Source organism: Lytechinus pictus, chromosome 17, assembly GCF_037042905.1.
Source record: "Lytechinus pictus isolate F3 Inbred chromosome 17, Lp3.0, whole genome shotgun sequence".
Taxonomy (NCBI): Eukaryota; Metazoa; Echinodermata; class Echinoidea; order Temnopleuroida; family Toxopneustidae; genus Lytechinus; species Lytechinus pictus.
Genome location: NC_087261.1, coordinates 6,450,625 through 6,468,850, shown reverse-complemented (window position 1 = coordinate 6,468,850; position 18,226 = coordinate 6,450,625). Strand labels below are relative to the sequence as shown.

Genomic DNA, 18,226 nt, shown 5'->3' with positions numbered 1-18,226 from the left:
TTCGCCGGTGAGGCGCACACATTACTGGACAAGCTGCAATAACTTTCACATCCTACCAGGTACCCATTTAGCACCTGGGTCGAGAGTGGCAAACTGTGGATTAACGCCTTGCCAAAGGATGCCAGACAGTGGTGGGATTCAAGCACACGACCCTCTGTTTACAAGGCGAGACTGTTTACACAGTCGCAAGAACCACTACACCACGGCTCCTCCACACACCACGGCTCCTCCACGGCTATTGAAATGGCTATTGGACCAACAGGTTGTTAGACGGAATGGCATTAGACCAAATGAAAGTAGACTATGTGGTCCACTGGCGTAAATCCGTGTTGATGGGTGGGGGGGATGACTGAAATATTTTGGCATTTTTTTGCAATCATGTGTTTAGATATGCAAGGAATTGTCATTGATATGTCCACAGTAGCGTACCGTGGGTCACGGCATTGGGGGGGGGGGGCACCAGCAAAATTTAAATCACTGAGTGAGTGCGCTAGTGAGCGCGCGAAGAGCGCTCAGTTGCCAGTTATACTGACCTAATAGAGACATTTTAAGGACAATGTCATTAAACGGATATGTATCTCACTGATCAAATAATGCGAGCACGAAGCGCGAGCTGAATTTGTCTATATTCACACCTAAAAAGGGACATTATAATCAAATTTGTGTAATCATGATAGGTACCTGTCTCGCTAAACAATGCGAGCGCGAAGCGCGAGCTGAAAATTTAGATAATTCAGTCCTGAAGTGGGGTATTCTAAGGTTTCTTTGTAGGAATTAACTAGGACCATACGTATTTCATTAACCAAATGATGCGAGCGCGAAGCGCGAGCTGAAAATTTAGATAATTCAGACCTGAATAGGGGTATTCTAAGGTTTCTTTGTAGGAATTAACTAGGACCATATGTATTTCATTAACCAAATGATGCGAGCGCGAAGCGCGAGCTGAAAATCTTTGATATTCAGATCAGAAGAAGGGACATTTTAAGGACTGATTTTAGGAATTCATTAAGAGCAGACATATCTCACCAATCCACTAATGCGAACGTAATCACGGACAGGAAATTTTCATATATACGAAGACCTTAACATGGGGCAATCACTTTTTGAGTCATGAAAAAGAAGCATATGTCACTACATAAAACAATGATAACTCAAGTGCTAGGAAATATATTTGGTGTATATTGAATTGAAAACGGGATGTTTTAGTACAACATGATTATATATCTCGTTAAGCAGACAATGCGAGCACCAGGAACAATGAAGACGTAGGCCCTGGGAAAATTATGTTTCATAAAGTTATGATAAAAATGTTTCTTATGTAATGTAACATAACATAATTATAATATAATATAACATTATAATGAATAATATTTTCTTTTTTCCCACTACGTTTCTCTTCCTTTCTCCCTCTTTTCTCCTTTTTCCCCCTCTCCCCGTATTTTTTTTTGGTCAACCGATGGGGGGGGGGGATGTGCCCCCCCATGCCCACCGTAATTACGCCACTGTATGTCCATATGGCAAATACCCCTCCAATATTATTATCTTTTTTACCCCACGATGGTTTAATGGTTTTATTAGAGATTACATTCAATTCTTTTTTGACATTCCTTCTTATTCCCTTCCCAAAGACCCCAACATTGATGAATTGGAAGAAACGGGAGTTTCTCTTTAATGTTATAATAAGGACATAAGTATTTCGTTTGGAAATGGTGAACTGGCTCTTTATTTGCATTTTATGATTCAATAATATTTGTTAAGCGGTATTTTAGGAAGAGTTTTCACCAATAAAACAATTATCTCTTGTGATCTCTTTTTTTCATTTCTTTCGTAAAAATATGGGGGGGGGATGTTTGTACAGGCCATCCCCCCCTCCTCGAAAAGTGGGGGGATATATCCCCCCACCCCCCCCCCCCCCGGATTTACGCCAGTGATGTGGTCAATGGACGAACTGATGGTAGTACCACTCTGAGTGTTTTTTTTTCTAGCTTTTGCTGTTTTTTTTTATTTTCTATTCGGAAAAGTTCATTACTTGAATATCCTTTACGCGTAAAATATGAATTACACAATGTCGAAAAAATTGCATGAAAATATGCTTGATTTCAAACTACTGGACGTTCGTTGGAAAAAAAATATATTTCGTCTTCCCAACAAAGCAGCAGACAATAGGCTATGCTAAAGGTGAATATGTTTTGTTTTGTTTTAGAAACGGATGTGAAATGATTTGACTATTGATACGCTGAATGTACACTGAAAACCATTTTCAATGTTCTGAGAAAATTACATTTCATTGATTTTTTAACCATACGATAGGTAGGAAAGCTGCTTGCATATGACGTTAAAATTAAAATTCTGATAACTGTTGATTCTTTGATGGATTTTTTCTCAAATCTTCGACTGGTATTTTTACAATAAATTGTTTGTTAGAGTGAACTTCCCCTTTGATATTTCTAAGCGCTTTAAATTGTAATTGTTATTATACAAAAGAGATCAGATGTTAAATGGACCTGAAAACAGGTATACCTCCCTAAAAAAATTGAGTGATTAGTAACTTTTTCAAACTTTGAATCTTACCAAAAAAAATATTCAACCATACTTAGAATATAAATTATTGCGGCCAGGAGGCCGAAGTACAGATCTTTAGGCCAACATCGAATTTACAGGAAAGCACAACATAATGATATTAATATTGGTAGCAAGGGCATAATCATGTCATTAAAAAAAAATACATACGTGATCATGCCAGTGAGGCAAGAATTGTTTATTAATTTTTTTTTCAAATCGTCGAGCGTATATGTACTTTAAAATCATTCTAAATTGTATAATATTCATAACTAAGTGACGAAATGTCGATAGCCCTTTCAAATGAAAACGAAAATTACCTGCAACGGATGAGGTAATTCGGTTTCTCCCCCCCCCCCCCCCCATCTTTCTCTTTCTTTCTCTCTCTTGGTGTTTGGGGATTTCAAAGTTTACGGTATAGGTCATCTTGTACAAATACGTTAACATTCTCAATCCTATTGATCTCATCATTCAAGGGAACTTGTTAGGCTGCAGTGCTACACTGCCACAGCTTCCAATGTTATTTTTTGCGACCGCCATCGGCCATCGGCGGATCATTTACGCATGCGCACTTTGTTAAAAATACTTACCAGGCACCAATCAGAGTGGTTCTTTCATAATTGCATCAATTGCTGAGAAAAGAGTCATGAAGCAATATTTTATTCTGATTACACTTCTGTCCCTATCAAAAGTTCTCATTTTCCCATAAATATAAACCAACAAAATGTTTCAATTCATACAAAATCAAAGTACGTGAAGAGTTTTCAAGAAATTAATACGTTACCAAACAATGAATATATAGCCAACTTGACAATCATTTTAATTAATTGTCAGCAACCATAAATGGGCTGAAAAACATTTATCCTATCACAAATGACTCAATTGCCTCTCCCGCAACAATCACAACTCCTGATCTATTATTAAAGATCTTCATCATTTTTTATATTAAGCTGTTTATCTTTATCATTATTTACAAAGATTTTAAGATTCCGTGAATCAATCTGCACGCCGCCATACTGTTCCTTCCACCCTACAGATTATTGATCTCGTAAGTAAAATCTTTGTCAAAAAAATTGGCAGCAAGTGCATAATCATGTCATTAAAAAACAAAAAAATACATACGTGCTCATGCCAGTGAGGCAAACATTTTTTTTTTGTTCAAATCGTTGGAGCGTATATGTACTTTAAAAGAGTTGTGAAGCAATATTTATTTTGATTACACTTCTGTCCCGATCAAAAGTTCTCATTTTCCCATAAATATAAACCAACAACATTTTTTATTTCATACAAAATTAAAGTGCGTGAAGAGTTTTTAAGAAACTTATACGTTACCAAACAAATATAACCAACTGGACAATCATTTTGAATTGTTGAAGCAACCATAAATGGGCTGAAAAACATATATCCTATCACAAATGACTCAATTGCCTCTCCCACAACCATCTCAACTCCTGATCTATCTTTGATGATCTTCATTATTTTTCTATGAAGCTGTTTATTTTCATCACTATTTATAAAGCTTTTAATATTTCGTGAATGACGGTCCACGCTACAAATTCTTGATCTCGTGTTCAGTCCACCTTACAGACTATTGATCTCGTAAGTATATTTTAGATTTAGATTTTATTTCCGTTCAACAAGTAAAATCTTTGTCAACAAAATTGGCAGGACGACCCTCCAGAGCTTCGTAAGCGTGTTCTTTCATATCACCGGCATCACTTGTGTATTCATTGCCGCTACTTTCATTAACTTGGTGTGCAGATCCTGTCTTGATAATGGCAGTGTCGTATGGTACTGGTTTTGCCATTTCTAGACTTTCAGAATTGAATCCGGGGGACTGGCGATGTCTTACCCTCATATCTGATGAGGGATTTGTACTACGCTTCCTGAAAAAAAGATAATATTTTTGAGAAAATAACAGGAGTTCTATGATACTGATTGTATAGTTGTAGCATTTAGTAATAGCAATAGTAGCAGTAATAGTAGAAGCAGATGTACAAGCTGAGTACTACTACCACTTTATGTGATTGGCTTATATTGCTATTGAATAGCCATACGCCATCAACACTTCTTCGTGCGAGGGCAAGAATGGTATACTGTACCAGGGTCTAGCCCTCGGGATCTGCCAACCCTGCCCGGTGCGCGATAGCTCGGTAGAGCGAGGGATTCGTATTCCGGTGACCCGGGTTCGATTCCCACTTGGTGCACTAGTACCCTTTGGTAAGGCATCAATCCTCAGTACCAGGTCCCCAGGGGGGGGGGGGCTGTTACATTGACAGGTGGATACCATGCGCGACCAAACACACACGTAAAAAGGATGTCTTTTTCAAGATGGGGCACGTTACGTACGTAACGTGATAAGGGTGACAAAAACACAAAAATAATTAAAAAAGGGTATCTATTTCGCGAAAATTACGTGTTTAGGGTCAAATTTGCGGGGATGATAAAACAAAATTAAAATGTTTTATAAAGGATGTCCTTTTTGCCCCAACACTACGTGTTTAGAGTCCGATTTGCGCGAGGTGTAGAAGGTGGGGTCGTACTAAACCAAATTATGTGTATATAAAAGGTAAACCCGACGACCGAAGGACCCGTGACATAACAATAAGACATTCCTGTACTTGTTTAGGGGTTCATTTCAGGAAATATTTGCCAAGAGTATCGTTTTGTTTCCAATACTTGTTAAGGGTAGGGTTTCACACGCCAATACTTGTTAAGGGGTGCATTTTCAGAATATGGAAATTACGTGTTTAGGGTGCTTTTCGAGACCCCATGGTCGCGCATGGTATCCACTCGTCAATGGAAGTGGCCCCCCGGGACCATGTCCCTCGGAGAGGACCTTAAGCCGTCGGTCCTCTGGTTGCTTGCTTACAAGCAATCATGCTTTCTTAGCAATCAGGTAAAAAAAAATGACCAATTATTTTTCCCACCGTAGTTCCGGACTCCAATATGAATATTCATGTTTGTGTCTCTGGGAAAAGAGTACGCATGCGCATGGACTAAATAATTACAAAATTGTGGTCATTTGCGTTGCCATGACCCTCAAATTATCGGTACCCTCACATAGGCCTTAGGCTTACTAAAGATAAAAGTCCAGATATGCCCATATAGCAAACGAGCCACGATGAATTGGAAACGAAAAAGTTCGACCCTGTTACTCCCCCAAACTTGGTTATGAGAACGAACATTCGTCAGATTATAATGTTTAAATATCCCAGGATCGAAAACCACACCTCAGATATCATTAATTACTCAATAATGTCTATACTGTGTAGCTAACAATTAAACGATCATTGTTATCTAAAAGCCAATCGCAGAAAAATACATGAGACACTAATGAGTATTCACTACGTGTGCAAACGTGAATGGGGAAAGGGGTGTCAGAAATCGGGGTGTCCGTATAAAATAGAAACACTACTTGACAGATCAGTATCAATCTCTCATAAAAGTTATTGAATGATAAGCAAGAGCCGTTAAAGAATCAGCCACGTGCAATATGATAAACAAAAGTTGACCTACACTAGTCGGTATGTGAAGATAAAAAGGATGGCAAAGACCAGGAGAGCGCATGATAGGACAACTACAGCAATAATCCATGGGGTCGTGTCTGAAATGTAAAAGATGAGATTAATTTAATGCAATGGAAATTATTATTGCATGGCGTACTGTGGGTCACGCCATAGTGAGGGCACGACCACTTAGACAGCCAGGTAGGTAGTCAACATCGTCACATAGATTGGGAGGAATTTCCTCTCTCACTCTTTTACTTCCCATCAAAAAATCGAGAAAAAATTTTAGTATTGTCTTCATGAATAAAAATACGATAACTTCCTTGAACTACATAAATTTTGAGGACTAATTTTTACCAAAAAGCTCAATTTTGTACATACCGACCTAAACAAGATTTTTAAAATAACCTTTGAGAGTTTCCTCACAGCTACACAGAATGAATCCAGCAACGCAGTATATCAATGAAAATCTAGGACGATGGTCGGCGAATCGAAACGGCAGTTTCGTCCAAGAGTCTGGACAAACGATATAAATATTTGCAATTTTCCGTCGGCTCTGAAGCATCAGACAAAGATGCTGTTTCGATTAACCGACCCTTGACATTAGATTGTTATTTAACTTGCACTTCAAATCATTGGCGGCGGAAGCCAAACATTTTAGGGGGACCACCAAAATCTTTTGACAAGCAAAAAAAAAAGAGGATATCAACCCAAAATTTTAGGAGGGACGCAGGAAATAAAATTGACAAGCAAAAAAAGAAAGGGCTATCACCACAAAATTTAGGGGGGACATGTCCACCCCGTCCCCCCCCCCCCCCCCCCCCCCCGCTTCCGCCGCCTATGCTTCAAATGCAGTTGATGTGTTTTAGGATTAGTTCTGCCCTGCTGGGCGAAAGCCCCATTTTAAGCAAAAATATTATACGAATCACGAAGCAATAACGCGAAATTTGCCCATACAAGCCCCGAGTTAACTCCGGAAAATTTGCTGCACGAGTTTCTAACGTAACATAAACCGTAAAGCGAAAGGCTTTCATGGCTTATAAACTATGTTTAACATATTTTGACCGGAATATACGATTTTCATACCCAAGGATGAACCTCGTCCCCCATCTGATGATGTCATCATGATCGTCGGTTCCGACGTGATATCATCTCTGCTCGTTTGTGATGGCGGATTCAATGAGAAGGGCGACATCGAAGTCGGTTGATATGCTGTAAAATAAGGTGTCAAGTCGGTAATCAGTGAATAGTCCAAATGCAGCAATTCCTAAAGATTTATACTCCCTTAATAGGGGAGGGGCGAGAAAACCTCCCATCATCATAAAGCTGCTTATAAAATTCGAAATTCGCGGGAAGATACCCCCGAGACCCCACCCTAAAGAAAAGAACGACACGCCCCCCCCCCCTCCTTCTCCCTTCCCTGAAAAGAAATTAATGCAATAAAATACGATTAAATTGAAGGTCAAGTCCGCCCCAGAAAATGTTAATTTGAATAAATAGAGAAAAATCAAACTAGCATAATGCTGAAAATTTCATCAAAATCGGATGTAAAATAAGAAAGTTATGACATTTTAAAGTTTCGCTTATTTTTCACAAAACAGTGATATGCACTACTGATTGACATGCAAATGAGACAGTGGATGATGTCCATAACTCACCATTTTTTTTTTTTGAATTATACAATATTTCAACTTTTACAAATTTGACAATAAGGACCAACTTGACTGACCATATAGTACTAAGCAATGCTAATTCCACATGTTTAGGGAGAAATTAATTGTTTTTTCACTTGACAATGAAGAGAAAATTAGAATATTTCATATATCATATAATAAAATACAAAATAAATAGTGAGTGGATGACGTCATCAGTTCCTTCATTTATACTGACCAGGATGTACATTTAACTGTTTTGTGAAATTAAGCAAAATTTTAACATGTCATAACTTTCTTATTTTACATCCGATTTTGATGAAATTTTTAGTGTTATGCTTGTTATTTTTTTTCTTTTTTATTCAAATCAACTTTTTGTTGGGGTGGACTTGTCTTTTAAATGAAATAAAATAAGATGAAATTGAATAGAAGGAAATAGGACAAGATCAAATGAAATCAAATGAAATAGAATAAAATAAAATAATGTTTTTTAATGAATTAAATTTTGAAAAAATGAAATAAAAAAGTGAAAGAAAATAGGATGAAATAGAATGAAATAAAACGAAATGAAAACAAAATTCAAAATTTCAAGAACGGTAAGTTAGAGCATTATACTGGAAATGTTTCGACGGATTTCACCAAATCATTTTAAGAAAGTGAATGAAATATTTAAAAAAAACTCACAAATTTTAATTTTGAATATTTGATAATTGAAACAAGAATGAGTTAAACTAGCATCTATGAAAAAACATCGCCAAGTTCATTTTATTTACCTCCCTGAGAAGTGGCGGTTGCTCCGGTTGTTGGCATTTTAGGCGTTGAGGTTGTTGTTGTTGCAGTTGTAGGCGTTGATATTGTTATTGCAGTTGTAGACGCTGAATTTGGTGTTGCTGCAGTGGTCGGTGGCGGGGTTTCTGAATAAACCGCCAAAGAAAATATGGTTACCAAACCAGCGTCATTGATATATAATGGTAATGATAATCAAAATCAGAAGAATGACAATGATAATAGTATTGACAATAGGACAGAAAAATGACGAAAAAATATGCCACAGTAATATCTTATCATAGCCATAGTCAAGAAAGTTTCAAATTCATTCAGCTCTCTAAAAAGTACAATGTATTAAACGAAACAAATCAAAATAAACATAGCAAATGACAAATCACGACTTATCACGGCTACTCCCTTCATTGACATTCAACACTAACTTTGCAAGAAAACAACAACAAAAATGATCAGCGCAAATAGACAAATATGAAATGTAACTTTATCAATCAAAATGTGATTGTTGTTGCGTGTTAGGTATAATGGCGATTATTCATTATGTAGGCTTAAGAGTTACGGTTTTGTTGATTATGCAGTAGTTAACAACATTGATATACTTTAAAGGCAGATTTATTGTTAAAGATGAGTTGCCCAATGTAACATAGAAGTGTTACAATTCAAACATAACAAGGACCATACTTATGATTTGTCAGACTTTCTTTCAATGTGTTTGGTGGTATAATCATCAAAATAAATGTCACGAATGTGTATAGGCCACCGCACACCTATTGATCTGCGACCCGATTTCGGAATAAAACGTAGTAGAATAATATTGATGCTAGTATTGAGACCATATCTTATTGAGACCATATCTTATTGTGTTATGTTCTAAATCATCGTACAAATATCCTTGTCGGCCTCTGCTATCATACTTATTTGAAAAGAAGTGAATTTAAAAGCTATTCGAATATAATGACGTAATAGCAATCGTTCGAATAGTGCGGTTTTAAGGTTTAGTATATACTTAAAGGTGTGCTCCGGGCCTAAGATATTCATATATCAATTCACAAAACAAAATACTGAAAACTAGATCAAAATCGGATAATAAGTAACGAAATTATTAAATTTGTAAGATAATGCATTATTCTGGTGAAACAGTTATAGAAATGTCTTTATGAATATTCATTAGGTGGGCTTATGATGTCATATCCCCATTTGTTCTTTTGTATTTTATTATATAACATTAGGTTTATTCAAAATTTCTTTACCAAGAAATAAAATAATTTGATTGACAAGTGATTAAGTGCATTAGTTATTTCTTCATGCAGCGTATTTCACAAAAATTGAGACACACCATAATACAAGTTTATGAAAAAAATTTAACAATAATTATTTCATGTAATAACATAAGAAAAAGGAAAGTGGGGACGTGACATCATGAGCCCACCTAATGAATATTCATGGAACATGCCTAGAACTGTATCGGAATAATGCAAATCATTAAGATTCAATAACTTCGTAATTTGTTATCCGATTTTGATGAAATTTTCAGCATTTTTCTTAGTGAATTTTATTTATTTTATTTATATATAAATGTGTTCAACCCGGAGCATCCCTTTAATATAAATAAGTCGAAGTTATTATAACCCAGTAGGTCTAAGGGATATCAAATTAAGTAAGCCTAATTCACGCATGTTTGGAATAAGGCTATTTTACAATGACTTCAATGGGGCTAAGTACGCATGAATATGCCTCAATATTTTGGTCCCATGGAGCGATTCCTATCGGGTTTGGGTCGATGATGTTTTTCATCATGGTTCGCCAAGACAAGACACCAGAACCGACGAAAAAGATTGTGATGTCACCATTTTCTTTCTTTGTTTTTTTAGAGAGAGAGAGAGATCGATTGATCATTGAAGCTCAGACATTTGGTTGATTTATCCAGATTGGTTTATTCTGTTAAAGAATATTCTTATTCAAAGAAAAGAGCAAGCAATTTGAAAACCCGGGCCTTTTGGATTCAGGTCAGGTTGTAATGTGTAATAAAAACTTACCTGGACAATCTGAGGCCAGTGTCTCCCAGTCACCATAGTAACCACAGGTCAATGTTTGATTCGTCCTCGAAGGATCCATATCACAATCAAAGAACACTTCATCATCGACCGCGTAGTTGTTATTCAGTGTCTGCCATGGGCTGAAACTAGCATACATAGGTGCAGTGGGCGTGGCACACCTGATCGTACAGGTAGGAGGAGTGTTTGTCCAGTTCCCGGATGGAGTACACGTGATTGATGCGGCGCCATCTTTGATACTCGGTGGTGGACAGACAGGAGCGAAATCGATGACGTCACTCGCGTTGTATAAAGAACTATCCTGCTGTGATTGGTCGCCGTTTAGAACGTATCCTGGATTAAAACAGTCTGATGGTGATTCTGTTGACCAAAATGAATGCAAATAAGATCAAATTGCTGTGAGAGCCACATTTTTTTCTTCCTCAGAAAAGGCTCTCACCGATGATAATGCCACCACAATGGCATGAATGTAGAGATTGAAAATAATAACCCCATCTGCTAAAAAGGTCCAGCAATCACTTTTCCTATATTTATCCACAATCGACATGAAGAAATACTAAAAGTCTATTTCACTTTGTTCCCAACGCCCAGCCCTGTTGTAAAAATATTCAAGAAAACGATTGATTTAATGGCCTCTCCATGTCATTGTTATTAAAATTCACCAAAAAATGCAATCACAGTGTATGTTTTATCAATCATTGTGGGCATACAAAATTCATAGACATGTTATCATTAAATTGAAATAGAATGAAAAAAGTGTGAATAACGCACTGTCTTTCAAATGTATCGCTATTGAAGTTCGTTCATAATAATTATTATGATTAATATGGCTAGTGTTAAAAAACCTACGTTATTAAATGTAACATGGTATCTCCATTAATTTTAATCTTTAATCCGCTCCCTTTCACTATTAAGTTGCATATGTAAACATCATGGTCTTACCATTTATTTGATAGACGCTAGCTTGAAAATCTGCTCCACACAATTGACTTGAATTTCCTGAACAATTTCTGTTACATGTATCATTGCCATCTGGTTGGCCCAAGAAGTTATAAGGCGCAAAAAATCCTCCACAAAGGCACTGAGAACCCGCTTGAATTCCAAAGTATCTCATGTTCTGATCAGCACAAATATATATGCATAGTTCAATTGTCATCTCTTGAGATTGACAGTACTGAGCTTGTGGTCCACAGGTATTCTGACATGTATCGTAAGGGTATATATCTCTTTCACAGTAAATCAGATCCGGCAAAGCTTCTCTTCTGTTGTTGTCATAGAAACATCCGAGATAGGTGTAATCTGAACAAATAAAGACCAATTCAAATAAGAAAGAAGAATAAAAGTGGATTTGAAAAAAAATGGCATACAGTCAGATAGTTTTGGCCCCACTATCCTCAGAATCACGCCTATCTACAATCACGTAGGTATCATTACACTAGATCATATACTTCCTTTTTACCATATAATGATAATCAATGGGTGAGTAAAACGCTTTAAAGAAAGGATATCAAAAATCATTTGGAGGACAGTATCTGAAATTCAAAAGGAAATCGTACATGTCTCAAAAAGTTCCATGACTGTTCTTTAATATAATGTAAATCAAAGAAAGTAAGATTGGGAGCAACAATGTTCTTTTTCTTTAAAATATTGCTCGAGTTTAAAAGATTTTATTAAACGAAGACATCTAGGCTGGCTCGTGAATCATTGGCGATCAGCCATGAACAAAATCGTCAACGCGTAACGCGTACAGAAGACAATCAATGTAAAGATAATTTGCATTAAATGATGACACGCTTTAAAATCATGTGTGACTTATCAAATACCGTATTATTATCCGGGATTATTGTCAGTGAGTTTATCGTAAAGCATTTATACTACTGGGTTTCCTTTTTTTCTGGAAGACATGCATGCCCACCAGTTAATTCATCCCTTGCATACCCCCCCCCCCCCCCATCGCAAAGGAGAACTTGAGTATCGGAACAAAATAACAAAGTCGGGATTCAGAATATGAACTCTTCAGAAAATGGTTTTACTTGTGGCTGAATTTAATCTCCGAAATCTCTTGATTTTCTATAATACCGTGGTCATAGAGGTTTAAATTCTTTTCTTATAAGCCAATGTCCAAGTGTACGCTAAAATTATGGAAAACAAAAAAATATTGCGATACAACAAAATGGGGGGAGGGGGGCACATGGGAAACCCAAAAAATGAAACATAAACTGCGTTTACGGATCTTGAATTTTGACTATTGAATTCGAGCACAGGAAAAGCTATATCTTCAGCCCTTCATGGGTGAAAGTAATGGTGACATTTGTGAAGATGAACATAGTGAAGATAATAGGAAATTTTCGCTCCGTGACGTACAGCATTTTCAAGAACACAGAAAATGTATTGAAAATGACCGTCAAATGACAGAACTGGAAGGTCTTTGTCGTTTGTCGAAAATTGGTGAAGTGAAACTGTAGTTACGTCCTTAGCTTCGGAGATGACAGAAAATGACTGATGTGTCACTTGTCCAAAGTCCCGGATGAAAATTCTGTTTTGATTCACCAATTTTTGACAAAGACTTCTCTGTTAATCATTGTCATGAAAGTCATGTTTACAACACATTTTCTGTGTCATTGAATTCGTCTTAGAGTGAAAACAACTCAATTAACTCTAGCGTGAACAGAAGGTCTGATTCATGGCTTTTTAAAATATCTTATTTCGCGTTCAGCGTGTTTTGATGATGAGAATTAACAGTTAAGCTTTACTTCCGAAGCAGGTTTTTATAAATTCCAATGCCAAATGTACATTCAAACTTGACCTAAGTCCGTTGCAAGGGATTTTGTATTATCTTGATCACCCATCTTTTTAAATCCAGTTTTAGGCAATTTACATGATTTGAAGTGAATTACAGCTAAGACGTATGGTAATTGCATTTCTAAATGGCGTGTAACATTTTGAGGGAGATTTCTTTGTTAATTCGTTTTGTTTTTGCATTTTTAAAAGACAGACATAATGACAGGCTGATTGTGATGAATTTCCAAAAATGAGTTATCTTTACAAAATTGTTTTTACCTGATAATTATTAAGAATTCGAGTCAAATAAAACTGTCAATTATTATTATGCAAGAGAGTAAATAATTATGAAACAAACACCAAGAATAGGAAGAACCAGATAACACCACATCGGCACTTACCTTGAGCCAAAGCAAAGTTCGGTCGTACGCTGATACATGTCAGAATAATATAAACGATATACGAATTCATGATGAAATGCCACTTCTTATAATACTCCCCCGAATAGCACCTTTTACTAAATAATGGAGGTTCAAAAATCCTTTTCATGTAATAGTTTGATGTATTATTTATTAGACCGTTTGTTGCACGCTGAGGTTAATATGTGTACGAGTTATTCGACTTGGCTATTGTGCCCGCTTTCATACCAAATTAATGTACAAAATCATTCTAAATGTATGTGTATTCATTTTGCACCATAGAAAATGAAATTTTGGCAGGCGCACATAGACGTCATCGTCATGCTCGACTGCTTTTTTTTTTTAGAATTAGACGTTGTGTGCTGACTCCAATAGTTTCACACATGCACCCACCCCAAAGCCTCACCCCATACGAACGCAAAGCTAGAAAGTCAAAGCCTTATCCACTCCGGCATCTGTTTGCCCAGAACAGAGGAAACATTAACAAGTATTTGTATTATAATTCCATCAAATTTCTTTATGAAAAGAGAATATTCAAGCATTTAAAACTTTACTTTGGCATCTTAAGGGACGATTAAACCAAACATCGGCAGTTACGATGGTTTTCCCTATCAGAATAGGGTTTTGCAATTTTACTTTTAGTGGGTTACGGTCTCGCAATTTCTTTTGAATTGTGCATGCCTAACATAAAAATACGTGTCTTGTTTTTACCCAGTGCGGAATAATGCTTGAAGCGTACGTCGTGCCCAAATTTAAAATTTATAAAACCCTGGCACGACAAATTTCGGCGTTAACTATTCGTAGTGTGCGCAACCTCATCGGGCCAATCGTGTCATGGCACGAGTGGCACGCATTTCAAGAGAAGTTCACGACTAGTCTACGACTAGTTTATGACTAGGTTGCGACGAGATCACACTCGCCTCAAAGTCATACGCATGCGCAGTTTGGCTATAACGAACATGGAGTTCGACATGTCGTGTAAACTTGTCGTGAACATGCTGTGAACTAGTCTGGACTATAGTACGATTCGTGCCCCCATATTGTCACGAGTTGGCATGATAAAATCATGGCAATTCCGGGACCCAACATCGTGGAAGCGTAATAGCAGCATAATAAAGGGCTCTGATTTCTTCCTACTTCGGTAACAAACCGCCGTGAATCGCTATCAAAGCAGGTGATGTGTAATCCATAATTCAATAATTATACAATGATAATTATCATGATTATAGTTGTTTTCTTTAAACCTCTTACGAGGGACTTTATTTACAAATCTACAATACAATACACGAATCACAAAAATACAAAAATCAATGCAATTCATGAATTCTAACAATTTGTCAATTTATTTTGTATTCTTATTTTGGCACCCCCCCCCCCCCCCGGCGGATTTCATCGGAAAAATAAAAAACGGAAAAGGGAGGGGAAAGAAAGGGAAAGGGGGAAACAGCAAAGGAGGAAAAAGGAAAGGGGAAATGAAAAAATGAAAAGAAAGCTAAGAAAAATACCACAAAACATGGAAACCGGAAGGAAAGCGGGAAAAGAACGAAAGAAGAACATGTGAGGAAGAACAAATTATTCCGAAGTAGGCCTACTATGTACATTAGCATGATTAAGAAAGGGAAATGAATTAAAATATGACAAAATGACAAACAAAAGCGGGAAATGAAGGTAAAATGGATAAGCCAAAAACGAAATTGGAAAATGAAAAGAAGGGACAAGAAAAAGAAAAGAAACACGACTGGGCTAACGATCGAGGATTGAAAATAAAGAACGGGAAGAAAGATGGACTGCATTAAACATTGTGTTATAAGCTTGCTAAATTTTATGCAATAACTGTCGCCATCAGGCTTGAATATCCCCCTGTTATACATTGTGTTCCTACCTAGGTAAATAATTACCTTTAAAAAAAGTATCTAAATGTTTATTTTTGCTAATTCTCCAAAGCTACTGGGGGCTCTGTCCCAGACCCCATGCGCGTGTATTAGGGGCTCTTCGTGTAACCTTCAAAGGGCTCTTTAACCCCTCCCCCTATTTGGATCCTTCCTACATTAAGCTTTACGTTCAATCACTGGCGTACAGGGGGAAGTCTTGGTTCCACACCCAAGGGGAAATAAAAGAAAATATAGGAGGCAACGTAATGAAATGAAAACAATAAACATATGTTATTTGCTAAATATAATGGAAAATGTATCACATAATTTGAGTTTAATTTCAAAGGCCGATTTTTCTTTTCGGGCTCGCTTCGCTCGCTGGCTGTTTACAAATATTCCCACATTGCTATGTTGAACCTGCCCCCTCTTAATTCATTCAATACGCAATTGCTTTGAATTAATGTGTTGTGTAAAAGCTATATACTGTAAATACCCGCGTTTGATTTTAAAATAGCGGCAATCTGTAACCCCACCCGCATAGCACTGGCTTACAGATGGAACGGTTTGGCCATGGCCGCAAAAAGTTCTACAACCAAGAACAAATATGAAAAGGAGAAAAAGAAAAGCAAAGGAAAAGTCTAAGATATTATGTTATTTACTGAATATAGAGTTTTAAAAAAAGTTAGATTATCTTGAAAAGTTATTTTTTATTCGCTCGCTTCGCTCGCCCGGGACTGATGTTAAGCAGCTTTTTGGCACATGCGCCATACTGTGCCCCTTTTTTTACCCTTCACGCTACTGCCGCATAGAGTTCGCGCACAATCATAAAAAATAATCCTGTTCATTGCAGTGGCGTACAGACCAAAAAAAAAAGAAAAGGAAGGGTGAAATAAGATATTATTTTCTGAGTGTTATGTCAAAATCAATTACAAAATAAAAAAAAATTTACATCCTCACTTCGCTCGCTCGCAACTTTATTCAAAAGATTAATTCTGCCCGATATACGCCATATCTGGCCCCTAAAAAAAAAATCCTACTCATTGCACTGCCTGTTCTTTTATGACCGGGAAATTTTTGGCTCTTGCCCCTCTGGCCACCGACCCCTGTTACGCCGCTGACAAAACCACACTCACCAAGCATTCTTCGTCAGCTCATTGCTTTGTTTTTCAAGATCCGTCGAATAGGTCGATATCTATGAGGCGCCGAATGTACCAATATTATATAGAACAATTATTTGTTATATAATCATTATTTATTAAATAATAACTATTATTTATATATAATTTACATTTTATTTGTAAATAACTACTATTATATAAAATATCATTTCTAATTATTTATATATAATCCCAAGTAATACTTCATTATTTGTAAATAATAATAGTTCGACATTCCATTATTTATAAATAATGATTATTTGTTTTTCATTATTTATAAATAATGATTATTTGTTTTTCATTATTTATAAATAATGATTATTTGTTTTTCATTATTTACAAATAATGATTATTTGTTTTTCATTATTTATAAATAATGATTATTTGTTTTTCATTATTTACAAATAATGATTATTTGTTTTTCATTATTTACAAATAATGATTATTTGTTTTTCATTATTTATAAATAATCATTATTTATAAATAATGGAAAACTCAACAAATTATTTATAAATAATGAAAAACAAATAATCATTATTTATAAATAATGAAAAACAAATAATCATTATTTATAAATAATGAAAAACAAATAATCATTATTTGTAAATAATGAAAAACAAATAATCATTATTTGTAAATAATGAAAAACAAATAATCATTATTTATAAATAATGAAAAACAAATAATCATTATTTATAAATAATGAAAAACAAATAATCATTATTTATAAATAATGAAAAACAAATAATCATTATTTGTAAATAATGAAAAACAAATAATCATTATTTATAAATAATGAAAAACAAATAATCATTATTTATAAATAATGAAAAACAAATAATCATTATTTATAAATAATGGAATGTCGAACTATTATTATTTACAAATAATGAAGTATTACTTGGAATTATATATAAATAATTAGAAATGATATTTTATATAATAGTAGTTATTTACAAATAAAATGTAAATTATATATAAATAATAGTTATTATTTAATAAATAATGATTATATAACAAATAATTGTTCTATATAATATTGGTACATTCGGCGCCTCATAGATATCAAGCATGTTTTCATGCAACTTTTCTCGACCATGCCTCAGTCTTATTTACGCACAAAATCAAATATGAAAGAAGAAAAATTGATATTTAATTTAAGAACTTTGTTTTCCGAATAGATAGCGGTAAAAGACAGCATATCGTAACTTGCTCGTGCAAGTAGAAATTTGGTAGAACCACTTTCCATTGCATTACCTCAGTCATAGAAAAGCATTCTGAATGTAGAGATGGGCTTTAAATGAAGGAGGAGAGGCATTTATTTTCATTGATGTACCTCTCATGAAGCAAACCTATGATCATTATGGCAAAAAAATACAGTGAATTACGGGTTCTTTTTTTTCATAATGCGAGGCACTGTATATGATTTAAACGGCTACAC

General features: G+C 35.6%; 1 protein-coding gene across 1 annotated transcript; it reads right to left on the bottom strand.

Moving 5' to 3' along the window:
* Nucleotides 1-2,014: 2,014 nt before the first annotated feature.
* Nucleotides 2,015-13,971, bottom strand: LOC135157253 (uncharacterized). The gene is made up of 7 exons (XM_064112227.1): nt 13,740-13,971; nt 11,500-11,856; nt 10,540-10,917; nt 8,494-8,634; nt 7,155-7,280; nt 6,079-6,166; nt 2,015-4,445 (listed from the first exon to the last, which is right to left on the bottom strand). The coding sequence occupies exons 1-7, from the start codon at nt 13,885-13,887 to the stop codon at nt 4,193-4,195; spliced, it is 1,491 nt and encodes a 496-aa protein (XP_063968297.1). The 5' UTR covers nt 13,888-13,971; the 3' UTR covers nt 2,015-4,192.
* Between the last annotated feature and the right edge of the window lie 4,255 nt (nt 13,972-18,226).

Coding starts and splice junctions, on each gene's coding strand:
- LOC135157253 (XM_064112227.1), bottom strand. CDS start 13,887: ATGAAAAGGATTTTTGAACCTCCATTATTTAGTAAAAGGTGCTATTCG. Junction 8,635..10,539: donor ACTGGCCTCAGATTGTCCAG/GTAAGTTTTTAT, acceptor CGGTTTATTCAG/AAACCCCGCCACCGACCACT. Junction 4,446..6,078: donor ATCTTCACATACCGACTAGT/GTAGGTCAACTT, acceptor TCTTTTTTTCAG/GAAGCGTAGTACAAATCCCT.